At 41.3% G+C, this 13,287-nt stretch overlaps 1 protein-coding gene across 1 annotated transcript in view; it reads left to right on the forward strand.

The window, feature by feature from the left end:
- The window catches only part of schip1 (schwannomin interacting protein 1), a 203,805-nt gene that overhangs the window by 53,010 nt on the left and 137,508 nt on the right, over positions 1 to 13,287 (forward strand). Inside the window, exons 6-8 of the mRNA XM_070829888.1 lie at positions 11,683 to 11,747; positions 11,944 to 12,015; positions 12,589 to 12,724. Of these exons, the coding sequence (XP_070685989.1) occupies positions 11,683 to 11,747; positions 11,944 to 12,015; positions 12,589 to 12,724 (273 nt within the window). The remainder of the gene's footprint in view (positions 1 to 11,682; positions 11,748 to 11,943; positions 12,016 to 12,588; positions 12,725 to 13,287) is intronic.

Below are 13,287 nucleotides of genomic sequence, written 5' to 3' on the forward strand. Positions count from 1 at the left end.
TGTTACCTGTTGTTGCATTGCTCTCATCTAATTAGTCTGTTAGTACATTACATGATAATGTATTTACTCCATTACATGTGTCCTCGTAGACCCTGACAGGCTCAATAACACTGTGTGAGATATGCCTGAAAGAACTGGAGAAAGTCAGGATTAAAGAAGAATTTCATGGTTTCCTGAAATAATCGGGAGAGGGTCATGAAGATACTCGTAAGGAAACTGGACAAAAAGAGTGGTTTTCTAAAGGAAAGCTGAGGATATGGAGAAAGGATAATTGGATGTTAGGAAAGTAGAGCTATTGGTTCTTCGGCTTTTTCTCTAAACTCCAGAGTTGACCTTTGGTGGCGGAAAAATATTTTTACAGTTTGGAGGTCAAATATCCTTCAACGCCTTTGTAGGTTTCCCTGTCTGTTTTCCATATGTCCTCTATTATTCACTTCTCCCTTCCCTGGATGCATGACAGCAAAGGCATCCTCTAAATGTGTGTGTGTATGTACATGCATGTGTTTGCATGCATGATCATTAGTTTTTGTGTACGCCTTCTCCAGCATTGTTACGGCTTCTCCTGTAGTGATGAATCTAGTAACAGTGTAGCCGAAGGGTCTGATAGCAGAGAGACAATCCCTCTATTAAAGCTACTAGCAGCCTACTATTCTTAGCTCAGGCAATCACAGCACTCTCATTATTACTCAATAGGGTGGAGGAATGCAACTCATGATCTCTCATCATCTGTTCTGCCTCCGGCAATAAATGCACACAAGATTTTACACTTGCACTTACATACCCACACACTCAGTTGCTTATTACCCCACATTTTATCTGGTATGCTTATTGTTATAAAAGGGAGAGGAGAGGAGAGGAGAGGAGAGGAGAGGAGAGGAGAGGAGAGGAGAGGAGAGGCTGATCAGAACTGACTGTAACAGTCGTATCAATGCTGATAAAGTTTCTTCTGGGATAATAAACATCTGCTGTGAATGAAAATGCCCAGAGATTACTATATTTTTATTTAAACAATTCAGATATAAGACCCAAGGAAAAAATGAAGTAAGCAGCTGCTCAGGAACCTATGGGCAGCAGGGGTTGTTAATTTTTGCTTTAAAGATTTTTTTAAATACATTTGCATTTAATATAGGCTTAAACCTGAATATGTCCCAAGGTAGACACGAATTAGTGAAACACCTGGCACTGAGACGTTACAGATATAGTATTTTTCAGTGGAGTTGTGTTAGTAGTAATAGTTGTCAGGACTATTTTGAAAATGATATAATGAATCTTAAATCCTTAATCCCATTATCAGAACAATGCTCTTTAATATTATTGTATTATGGTGCACACCCATGTATGAGGACAGGAATCAAAGCAAAGAAACATATGCTAGAGACAGACGAATGAACCAAAACAGTGCACAAACCTGTGAGAACAGAAAACCATCTGGGCTGGGCTGCTGTATCTACACCCAGTCTGCTGATCTGAAGTGAGTTTGATGTGGGACTTTTTACAAACCTTCTGTCTGGAGCTATCTAATTTAGCACTGTAGGATTTAGATAGCAACACTTTTTAGATTAAAAAACCATAAGATCTTTGGATTTATCTGAGTAGTTCAGAGAACCAGAATCAGACAGAGGGAGATAATAAGAAAGAGAGCCGGGAGGAACAAGAGGCACAGCTCTCCTCCTCCCTGCTCCCACTGTCATGCCTGTGTGTTCGCTGGTGTGTTGGACAGGCTGAATGGCTTGTTTATGAGCAGATTAATTGCTTTTATGGCCTTGTTTCTCCTCGTGAATGGTGCTGGGTGTTTTAATGAACACCCACGCTGCCTGCCTGCCTGCCTGCCTCGCCAGCCTGCCGTGCCATTCATGCTGCTGCTTTTTAGAGCATAGCCAAGCTTTAGCTAGAGCCTGCCACAGCTAATGCCTAACGCTCACTGCATGGTCCTGCACAGGTGGCTGATTTCATTGGTGTGTGTGTGTCTGTATGTGGCTGTGCACTTAGCCTTCCTAAGAGGCCCAGCACAGGTGGGTGGTTCCACTCAAGGCCCACAGGGCTGAGGGCGACCAGCAGTTAACTGGACCGTGACTTTAATCATTTCCTGCTGAGCTGAGGAGAGGTAAGCCAGGCTTTCCACAGTGTTACGCTACGGTCATAGACACAAAGATTCTTCAAAAGACTTTCAGAGAAGGAGTGATAGAGTGATAGCTTTGAGAGGAGATGAGAGGGTCCATTTAGAAAAGAGGTTGAAGGAATTAAGGCTACGTAAGCGCTTTTCACATAGCAGCTTTACACGGATCTATAAAAAATCAAGCCCAATCTCCCCATCTCTGGTTCAGCGTGTGGTTCTGTGCCCTTCGATTCTTAGCTCACCTCTATGCATGCATTACTTCTTTCTCTCTCTCTCTCTTTCTTTGTCCCTGTTCCTCTCTTCTTTTCTCACTCTTCTTTTCTCTCTCTGTCATTAATCAGGTCTGCAGGCTTTGTCTTTCTTCTGGCTTTCTACTTCATTAAGCCTGAAACAGCAGTGGACCACACTGCTAATGGACAGTCCCGGCTCTAACTCACAACTCAAGCATGGCTGTAATTGTTGATGTGTGCGCGTATGTGTGTAGGTTTTTTGTGAGCTCTGTATGTGAACTTGTGCACGTATAGTTTTATCACAAACATTTAAAAAAAAAAATAAAAGAGAGAGACGGGTTTTATGAGTTTGTGTAATTGGCAATTTGTTCACCGTTATGGAGTCACAGTAAAACAACAAACATGCATGGAAGCAGCCATCAAATCATGATTATCTTCACTCTACTTATTACACCTTTAAAGGTTCATTCCACAAATTGCTCATGTTAAAATCGATTTGATAGTCACACAGGATACCACACATCCTGTGTAAACAAATGTAAAAGTGTTCTTTGAGGAGCTTTGTCACATCTTGGAAAATGACACAAGTGGTATCGCCTGAGCTTGGGCTGAGCTAGCATCTAGCAAAAGATACTATCAAATTGGATTATGACAAGGATTCTGTGCTTTTGGAACTTGACCCATATAAAGGACTGAAAATCATAATGACTTGGCCTGCATCAATTTGACCATTCCTTTGCTTTGTCTCTTGCAAGTTCCCCAACTTTAATTTAAGTGCAATCCTAAATCACTTGGGGACTTTTTTAAGGCCAAATGGAGCTTTTAAGTGTTCTTTGGTTTGTAGGAGCAATTAAAACTCTTATTCTAAGAGGGGTTGGGTCTGAGTCCTTCCACTGAGAGTTGTGAAAGCTAATTTGCAAGCAATGGGCAAGGCACAAATAAAGTTGAATACACTTAAGAGGTCTGTAACAAAACTTGTTCAGATGCAAAATAAAGTTCCAAATAGGATCATATCACCTTAAATAAAAAGCCCCCAGGGAGCTCGTATTCCTTAGTCTGCATCTATTTTACTACTCTCCCCACAGCTGCCTTTACAATCTTATTAAGCAACAATACCGATCCCTCCGTTTGACCATAATGCCCAATAAAAGAGACTTTACTGTTGCATACATTTACCTTCAGATCTCTGCATATATATTGCTCTCCGCTCAGCAGTGCAGTCGTTAGTACAGTGGTGTTCTGCTCGGCTGCCGTGGAGGACAGGTAGTATTGAGTGGTGTTGTAAAAAGAGCTGCTTTACTGTGTGTTTGTTCTGGCATGTTAACGGCTGGCTTTACAGCTCTGATTAAGGCCCACCAGGGGAGATGGGAGTGCTAACTACACAGGGATAATACTGCAGGCAATAAGGACAGGAGGAAGTGGTAATGGACATTACTAAGGATGTGCATGCCCTTACAGTGACAGATCCTCTTATGAGGTGCATTGTTCTCTCCTGATTTCTTGTACTAAGGGAAGGTTTTGACTTGCAACGTTCTCACTTCTATCTTGATGTCAGTATGTGAGAAGACATAACTTTAAAATATGAATCAACTGCATTGTATGTTGCATGAAGATTTTTTTATAGTTATTTGTAGCGATTAGCTCTTTTGGCCACACTGCCTTCTTCCCTACAAAGTTCTGTTGCCTTGTGTTGCTTTACATTTGTGCATCTACATAACCAATACAATTTACTGTTACATGATTGTACATAACAAATACATTGATGGTTATTCTGGTTCTACAAACAATATATGACTTGAGACGAGCATGACTGACAGATATTTTACTTGCGCATCACTCAATAATTCATTCACCAGGAAACTAAGACACACAAACACGCACACAACATACTGTGTACACAGAATTATGTTTTTCCATGGCGGACCAGTTTCTGCTCCAGCCTGACACCGCACAGATGCTCATTCTGTTGCCTGGACAACCAGGAACCTGAAGTAAGTGTGTGTGTGTTTGTGTGTTAACCCCCGTCAACTCCCCTCATCTCGCACAGCTGGCAGTGCTAACACACTGTCCGGTCTCTACTAAGCTTAGCCCCTCCTCTGAATACATTCTGCCATAGTGCTTTTGTTAAGCACTGGAAAATCAGAAAAAAACCCAAAAAGAAACACACTGGGTCTGTATGAGCTAATCATTACCTTTCACATCTCTTGTCCTATCTTTCACCTGCTCACCCTTCTTGTCAATTTTCTTGTCATTTGTAATTGTTTGTATTATACAGCAGTGATGTGAGTGTTACTGTGCCTTTTCTCCATGGCTCTCTACTAGCTTGTTTGACTCTTTAGGTTTTCTCTTATTAGCAATAGCAAAGGAGAGTGCCAGCCAACTCTGATTGCGGGGTCACTTAGGGACGACATTGCCTGTGTGTGGACATTGAATCCCAATGGACACTAGCAAAACTATATACACACACACACACACTCACACAAGGGTGCCAGAAGACACAGTGTCTGGCCAGGAGTGGCTACAGATAACAGTACCTGTCCTCGGTTGCTATCACTCCCACACACACACACACACACACACACACACACACACACACACGTACTGACAGGTTCTGTGTCCCCGTGGCAGAGGAGAGCGATGAGGATGTGAGTATGATGGCAGAGATGGTGCTGGCTGGTAGGCTGGGCCAAAGGGCCCCAGGGAGGCTTGACTGATAGAGGCTGCCTCCAAGCCCTCTGGATCGTTAGTGTGTGTGTGTGTGTGTGTGTGTGTGTGTGTGTGTATGAGAAGGGATCTCTGTAGTTATGGCAGATGGTATGATGGTGTGTAAACCACGTTTGGTTACCATCAGTGGAGGACCAGGTCATGGCTGGAAAGTGACTGAAGTAACTCCTAGTCTCAAGGTTATATCATTTTTGGATTAAAAGTACCTGGTTATTGTCCAAACAGAGCTGGCAAGAAATAATTCATGCAGGTGATCTTTGTTTGCTTGATGGCTGACATATTGATGTTAGTTCCAGACACTGAACCAAGTGGGCAGTGGTGAAATGTAACTAAACACATTTAGTGAAGAACTGTACTTTAGTACACATATTAGCAACTAGCACTGTACCATACTTTATTATTTCCATTTTATTCTTCAGCATTTGCTTTCCATTCTTTATACTTATACTATCTTTCTATCTTATCCTACTTACTATAATATACCATATGCTTATCCAACAGTTAGGTGGCCTATTTTTTTGCAGGGACTACTTAATTTTAATTTAATAATACTTACATGTAGGTAAAACAGATTATTATCCATGGTTACATTGGATAAATGTGTTTACTGCATCTCTATGTGCAAATTTGCAGCACTTATAGTGTGTGTACACTATAAATAGATTATGTGAGAGTGTGACTGTTTTCTTGTGGTCGTGTGTGATCTATATACATGTGATCACCATTCATAAAATACACTGTAAACTGAACTGAACCTGCATTGTCTGGTCTCTCTTGTTGATTTTAAGCCACTGAAGAAGGGACATTGGACACTCTTAATTCAGAGCTGCCTTTGTTTCTTAAGGAGCAAAGAGTTTGTTGCTTGTTTCTTATTGGTCTATCTGATTTCAGTCTATAAGTGTGTTTGTGTTCCATATAAATGTCTATGGGTGCGTGTGCGCAGCTTTCTGTAGACTGTGTACCAGAGTTAATTGAGTTCATCAGGAAAACAAACACAGCTGGCCACTGTTCTGCAGTGCTGGAAGACGATAAAGTGACGACCCGGAATCTGTTGCCAGCATCTCACAACAGGAAGCTCATCAAGTATTGAAGAGGAAAACCATCTTAGACTGAGAGACTGTGGAGGGAATACAAGACAACCATGAAGAGATGAGAGCAAGAAGTAGTAGAAGTGGAAAAATATGAGAATGTTTCATGTTTGTTATGTTGCAGGCAGGGAAAGAGGAGTATGTGACCTTAAAGAGCATCAGGGTTTAAAATATATTGCAACAATAGAGGACATAGATTATGACATTTTATAGACTGTATTGATGTGTGTTTTTGTGTCCTCTCTTTGTCTGTCTCTCCTAAACTGAGTTAAGGGGGTATTTAGAAGGACAGGAGACCTATTTAAATCACGTGTGTGCATGTTAGTATGTGTGTCAGGATCAATTGGAGGTACAAGGGACAGATTTACACCCCATGTACAGGAGAGTTGAAGGCCATTTCCCAGGCAGGCTGTTTCTCTCTTTTCTGTGTTTCTCAGCCTGGCTGGCGTTGGTCCAGTTTAATTTCTTCGGAGCCCACAGGCTTGTTCTTTTACCTCTATATCCCTTCTTTTCGCCGCCAACGAAGAACCTACTTTCATATTCTCTTCCTCTTTAACTCCCTGGTTGACTCTCAACCAAATCACTTTCTGTCTCTCTGCAAAGTGCTGCATCTTTATCTTTCCCCTGCCCTTTGTCCCCTGCAGCTGAGGTATCTAACTTCTCAAAGCATCAATCACTTAGCCTTCCCTCTACTGCTCTTGTGTTGTCTCTCCGCTATAACACAGTTTTTCTTCTTCCTTCCATCACAAGCTAAATAAGTCTCACAAGTTAATCACCCTGTGAGAAACACTGCCACCTGGCACGACCGCTATGACGAACCCAACTGCTGATTTCAGCAGGAAAAAGACCACAAACATATTCTCTAAAAAAATATTCCTTTCAGTAAAGTCATTTTTGTCTTTTGTCAAGACACCTTAAGCCATTTTTGATAGTTCACTTATAGAAAATGTGATCTGCCACCATGTTTGAAAACATTATTTTAACAAGATAATAAGACAACAGTGACACCACACACAACTGTGAGACAATAAAAAAAAGATGAAAAAAACTGAGACAGTAAAGACAACAGCACTGTAAAAACAATAAGTGGTATAGATCAGAAGTGAGATAGTGTTAAGTGCAAATAAAAGACAGAGAGGGCAGCTCTTAATGTGCATGAGCTATTCCATGTTCAGTGTATCAATAGCTATACAATACAGCCTCCTAGCAGGGGATCTACAGCACAGAGAGCGGTCGAGACAGTTTAAGATGGTTTTCACCTTCCTAAAGACCTGTCTGTTTTAAATATTCTTGAAATGAGCTTGACTCAACCCCTGTCCTGCTTGGCACATCAACAAGCTTTTCCAACCTATTCTCTATAGTCATGTGTCTAAGGCCATCACTATGAAAGAATGAAACAATTCCTATCAAATGTCTAAAGACCAGAGGCATCAGAGGAGCACAGATATTAAAAGAGTCCGTTTTCAAGAAGAAGAGGAAAAGACATATTTTCAGAGGTATATTAAGTTGTAGAAATTTTTTTTTTTTTTACCCAAGAATTTAAATCTGTGCACCTTGCGCCTCTAGCTGCTCAGCCCCAGGCTCCCTCTGCTTCTACTGTCCCGTTACCTTCTGCATCACCTCTGACATGGCCGCTGGCTGCCACTGGCCCCGGCGGCATCCAAATTGTAAAAATCATTTCCAACCAATGAAATAATAGTCAAGATGTACATCCTCTTGCCTGCCTAGTCTTCCGTTGTTTATCTCATTGGCAGCATTTGTTGCCATCTGAGATGCTGGTGCTCTCGTGCGACTCCTAGCGCTAATCTGAAATGACTGAAGTTATTTAGTATATTCGGTTATCTAAAATTTTGCAATATGGACTGAATTTAGACTAAATTTGGACCAAAGCAGACAGGCAGACTTGTGTTTGACTAATGTTTAACCAAGTGTTACTTGTTCCTGTCCCTTTTGCTCCAGCAATATTGCTACTATTGATTTGCCACTGGACTGTTGGGCTTGTATATCGTAAATGGTTATAGAAACCTTTTCCATGGATTTCCATGGATTGCTATTTATGGAGTTGCATGAGGATGAAGGGAGCGGCAAGAGTCTGATTCTCTCTTCCAAACTCTGCAGGCCCTCTAAACCTGCTCCAGACCTACTACTGTGTCTGTCCCACAGATAATAAGGAACCTCCCAAACAACTGTAATTCCACTGCACTTTATTATATCTGTCCGTATTTCTGTCATCCTCTCCAAGAGGAAGACCAGTGCTTTCCTCACACTGTGATCGTGTCATCATCTCACACTCTCACTCCTCACACTTGTCTTATTTTGTTTTCATTTAATATTTGGAAAGTGGAGTTAAGATTGATGAAAGAGGAGAGACGTGGAGATACAGATAACATTCAGAAAGCGGGCTCATAGTCTTATTTGGCTGTTAGAAACTCTATTTCCTCTGTTGTAGTATAGTGCACTGCGGGTTCAAGGTCTCTTTTCCATCCGCAGCTCTCTCTCTTCCTCCTTGCCTCATTCTCTCTCTGCTCTGCCTGACTCTACCATAAATCCACCAACACACATATTTGCAGACACACACACACAATCACACACACCAATCAATACAGGCCTGCTTGGCACTGCCAAAGCCCAAAATGACTATAGATTTTCTGTCAACTCTGCCACTAAATTATGCAAACCTCTGGTTTATGTTCTGGTACTTTTTTGGCATTCCTACTCCAGACACAAATGGGGTTTTCCACTGAAGCAGGGATGGAAGGATACAGGTGTGGACAGCTAAAGAAGAGACTTTTAGACAGGACCAAATACATTATTTCTGACAACACATACAGTCTTTGGTTTGGTACAAAATAATCACAAAATGTATATAGCTATACAATTTGAAATCAATTATCAAGACCATTGTAAATGTTTCGCTGAAGTCAGGGTTTTGTTTAAGTGGTGAATAATGCACACTGTATATCAGTGGAATTGCAAGCACACACACAAACATATATATATCACACAAACATAATCAATAATAAAAAGAAAAATACAAAGGTGAGATTCAGGGTTGAGTAAATTCTTAAATGTAGCCTGCTGCAGATTATTGTAAACTTTAATTTTGGATCCATAAGAATGTTTGTTAATGTAATGTCAATGTGAAATCATGTAAAATCATGTACTGAGGTTTACTATAGGCTAAATCTGACTGAAAAAGATGCATGATTACAACACAAATTAATCAGGCAGTGATGAAAGTATAAGAAGCTGTTCTGTCACTATCAGCAGCAGTATTGCTATTATGAACTTGTTTCTGTTAAATTTACTTTATTGTTGTTGTGATAATCAGATTTACCACAATCTCTGTTTGATGTTGTCAGTTTGTACTACTGAAATGTTTTGAGAGTATACTGAATAAGGAGAGTATGGAGAAGGTGGTACTTGTGGTTGAACTGTTGGTTGAGAGGCCATGGAGATACTCTGAGTGCAGGTTGTGCAGGTGCTGTAGGCTTTAAATCACTTATATGTTTGTCCATGTGCAAATTTGTATTCTTTTTGTGTGTGTGCCTGCTTGAATGTGTGCGTGTGTGTGTGTGTGTGTGTGTGTGTGTGCATGTGTTTTGCTTGTTGGTGAGATGGGCCAATAGTTTGCCTGGACAGGCCCATCCCATCAGAAACTGTTAGGGGAAATTGAAATGATCGCCTCATTCAGTCCCCCAGCAACTCCATTACCCAGAACCTAACAATCATACACACACACACACATACTCACACACATCTCCCCTCCTCATTTATACTTGGTTCATCTTTCCATCATTGCCACTTGCTCGTTTCTCTGTCTGTAGTCTCTCTCACAACCCAAATCTTTAGTCTGCATCTCACTGACTTTAAGTTATTTTTGTGTCCTTTAAGTTTATTCTTCTGTCTTTGGGCTATTTCTCTTTCTTTTGCTCTGTCCTTTCATCCTCTCTGCCTTGCCCTGTCTGTCTCAAAATCCCAAATGACACTTTTTAAAGTCTGTTTAAAAGTGTCTGACTGGCTGTGTATGTGCGAGGGTGGTGGTATATATATGAGAGAGACCGCTTTCTTTCCTGGATAGCATTAGAGCGGATTTGGACAGACTGAGGTGACATTGACTCTCAAAGCAGCAGAAAGTTCACAGTCTGTATAAAATCCACATCGGAGCTACAGTTATGCTTTCACTGATCCACTTTTAAATAGGGAGAAGTTCAGAGGGTAAGACAAATGGACAGAAAGAGATGAAAAACAGCTCCTTGAAGCAATCATTGATCACCAGTCAGAGTCCTTGATTCTGTCTAATGAGCTGCTTGTTTCCTCTGGGAGAGAGAGAGAAATGAGAAAAACAACACTGCCCACAACAGTGAGAGTGGACAAACAGCCAAACAAGATAAACCTTCTTATCAAAAGCAACATATGTTGTTGGAGTGTTTCGACAGCAACTTTGTGTTCAGCTGTGTTTCATTTAGATACATACATATGTGCTGATTTACATTTCAGAAGGATATTCTGAGACCCTTTCATAGTTATTAAGGGGGAAGCATATATATATATATATATATATATATGTATATGCTTGGTAATGAATATTAAACACCTAGGACCAAGTAACTACCGCAGTGAAGCCATTTTTCTTAGTGTGGTAATGCATCTAATAGATGTAATATATTTCTGAATCGGTGTCGCTTTATAGGCCAATCTGCTGTATAGATGCAATATATTCTTTCATGCATACTTCATTATGTGGTAATGGAGCAATCAAACAAACAGTCAAATAAAAGGGGAGGATTTTGCAGGTTTTACTGTAAATACACACACAAAAACACTTTGAAGTAGCTGGTAGCAGCTCAGTGCCCTGATGTGACCCTCCTGGCTCATCAGGAAGAACTGCTCCACTTAAACTTTGTTGCTCCCTTGTAATTGAATTAGTCTGCTCAATTATGTAGAGGCAGGCCTGTCCTCATTACACAGCACTATTAAAGCTCGAGAATGAAGCAGAGGGGAGGAGAGCAGCAGGCGAGAGAAGAGGAGCTAAGAGTAATTTCAGTGAAAATGTGAAAGTTTCATCGTTCTAATCTCCAACCTGCCTGCCACATCTGCACAACAACTGTGTCATAGTTCATGAATTGTGTCCTGCTGTATCTTCTCTGGCGTACCTGTCTCTCTCTCTGTTCAGCTCTCCTCTTTGACTTTCACTTTGCTTCTGGGCCAGATGCCTGGAAAATGCTGAAGCAGCGATTCAGCCGAGTACTTCCAAAGCTTACTTAACTAACTTCACAAGAAAACATCTAACTGAGCCAAAATGCTGCCAGACCACTTGCTGCAGGGGTCCCTGAGCTCAGCACAATGCTCACACATCTGCCAAAAATTGGCTCATATTTGCACACACATTCACTGTAGGGATCTTCTCTTGCTGCAAAGTCTTCTTCCCGTGTCTGCAACAAAGCCACATATCTGAGATGACAACTTCTTATTTCTCTCTCTTTGTCTCTCTATTTGTCCCTTATGCTGTCTCTCCACACAGGAGCAGCTGAAGAGCCTCCAGAGTGGCCTCAAGCATGTTAATGATGGAGCTTTCCAGCTGCAGAGGTGAGTCTATACACACACACCTACACACTCACTAAACTCAACACAAAGACTGAGCAGCCTGCTCTTGTGTTTCGTAAAAAAGCCCATTCCCTGCAGATGGGACCAATGCTTAATTATTGATAACCCAGGCTGAGATTGGACTTGTGTGTGTCCTCTGAATGTCCCCTACACCCCCTCCCATTCTCTCCTGCCTCAGTAATCATCTGACCATGGACCTAGACAACAACATCAATATCAACGTGCCGCCTATTGAGACCAAGGTGTTGATGTGAGTATATATTTTGTCTACACCTGAAAAGGAGCAATTGTGGACTTCTATTCTGATTACACACAGTATTTCTAATAAAATAGAAAACTTCCTTCCTGGGTCCTAGATGTGCATATCTCTAACCCTCCCTGTATGTCAGTGATTCCATAACCTGAGATTTAAGACCCCTCCAGGTCAAAGACAATGAAAAAGAACATACCGCTCAGTTTTTGGTGACTTTTCTTTTAAATTCACATTTCACTTGTGAAATACTGCACAGTTTTGCCTCGTCCAAGCATGATGCACATAACGTAATGACATATGTGACTTGTCATGAGGTTACTTCATTTTGCGGGGTCACAAGCCAAAAACGTTGTGAACTGCTAGTCCAGTTAGGATTACAATAGGAATCAGTTGGGACTGGGATCGTTTGGAAAGTATAATGTATGAACTTTGATTCGGGGAAAAAAAATACAATAATATAAGGTGGATAAAATAGTATAATAATATACTATAATATAAGGTCATGCATTATATCTAAAAGCTTGAATGATCATCCATTCTTATGTGATGTCCCTTCATCACTACATGTAGTATCCAGAGGGCCTGGCGTGACTTCCTCCAGAGACAGGAAGTGGAGAAGAGGAGCCCCTCCCCACCCTCCCTGTCCTCCTCTGACAAGATGAGCATGTCGATCAGCATGGCGACCCTGTCAGATGGCAGCACCCCAGTAAGTCAAACATATTCTTCTTGCAAACTCAGGACAATGCTGTGACAGTGTTTCAGAAGGATGTGCTTCTTTGTTCGGACAGTTGAATAGAAAGGAGTCCTAATGGTCATATGTTGGCTGTGATTTTTAAATGCATGCACAGGCATGTATTATGAGTATGTGACATGTATTAAAATGTTACATGTGTGTTTAGAGTTTTGATCTGAGACAGTGCATATACTCCCATTTGTGTCCAGAAGGGGGCAATATCTCTTAACTAATTTCTTCAGTATGCAGACTCACAACCAGCCTCCTCTCTGGGAACAGAGAGTAAATATACAAGGGGTTGGTCTGGCATATACACACTCTCCCACACAGCAGCAGCACACTGAGAATTGAAATCCCTGGAAGAGCCATTCTCATTCAGCACATCCTCCCTTCATTTAACCAGACCACAATAAATCCCCAGGATTTTCTCTACTGCGTCTGTTCTGGTCATTATAATTCTATACTGACGTTGACTTCAGCCTTCTGGCTGAATAGCAAGTGTGTGTGTACACTTCTCTACTAATCTCTGAGCCTGA

Source organism: Pempheris klunzingeri, chromosome 4 (genome assembly GCF_042242105.1).
Source record: "Pempheris klunzingeri isolate RE-2024b chromosome 4, fPemKlu1.hap1, whole genome shotgun sequence".
NCBI classification, from domain to species: domain Eukaryota; kingdom Metazoa; phylum Chordata; class Actinopteri; order Acropomatiformes; family Pempheridae; genus Pempheris; species Pempheris klunzingeri.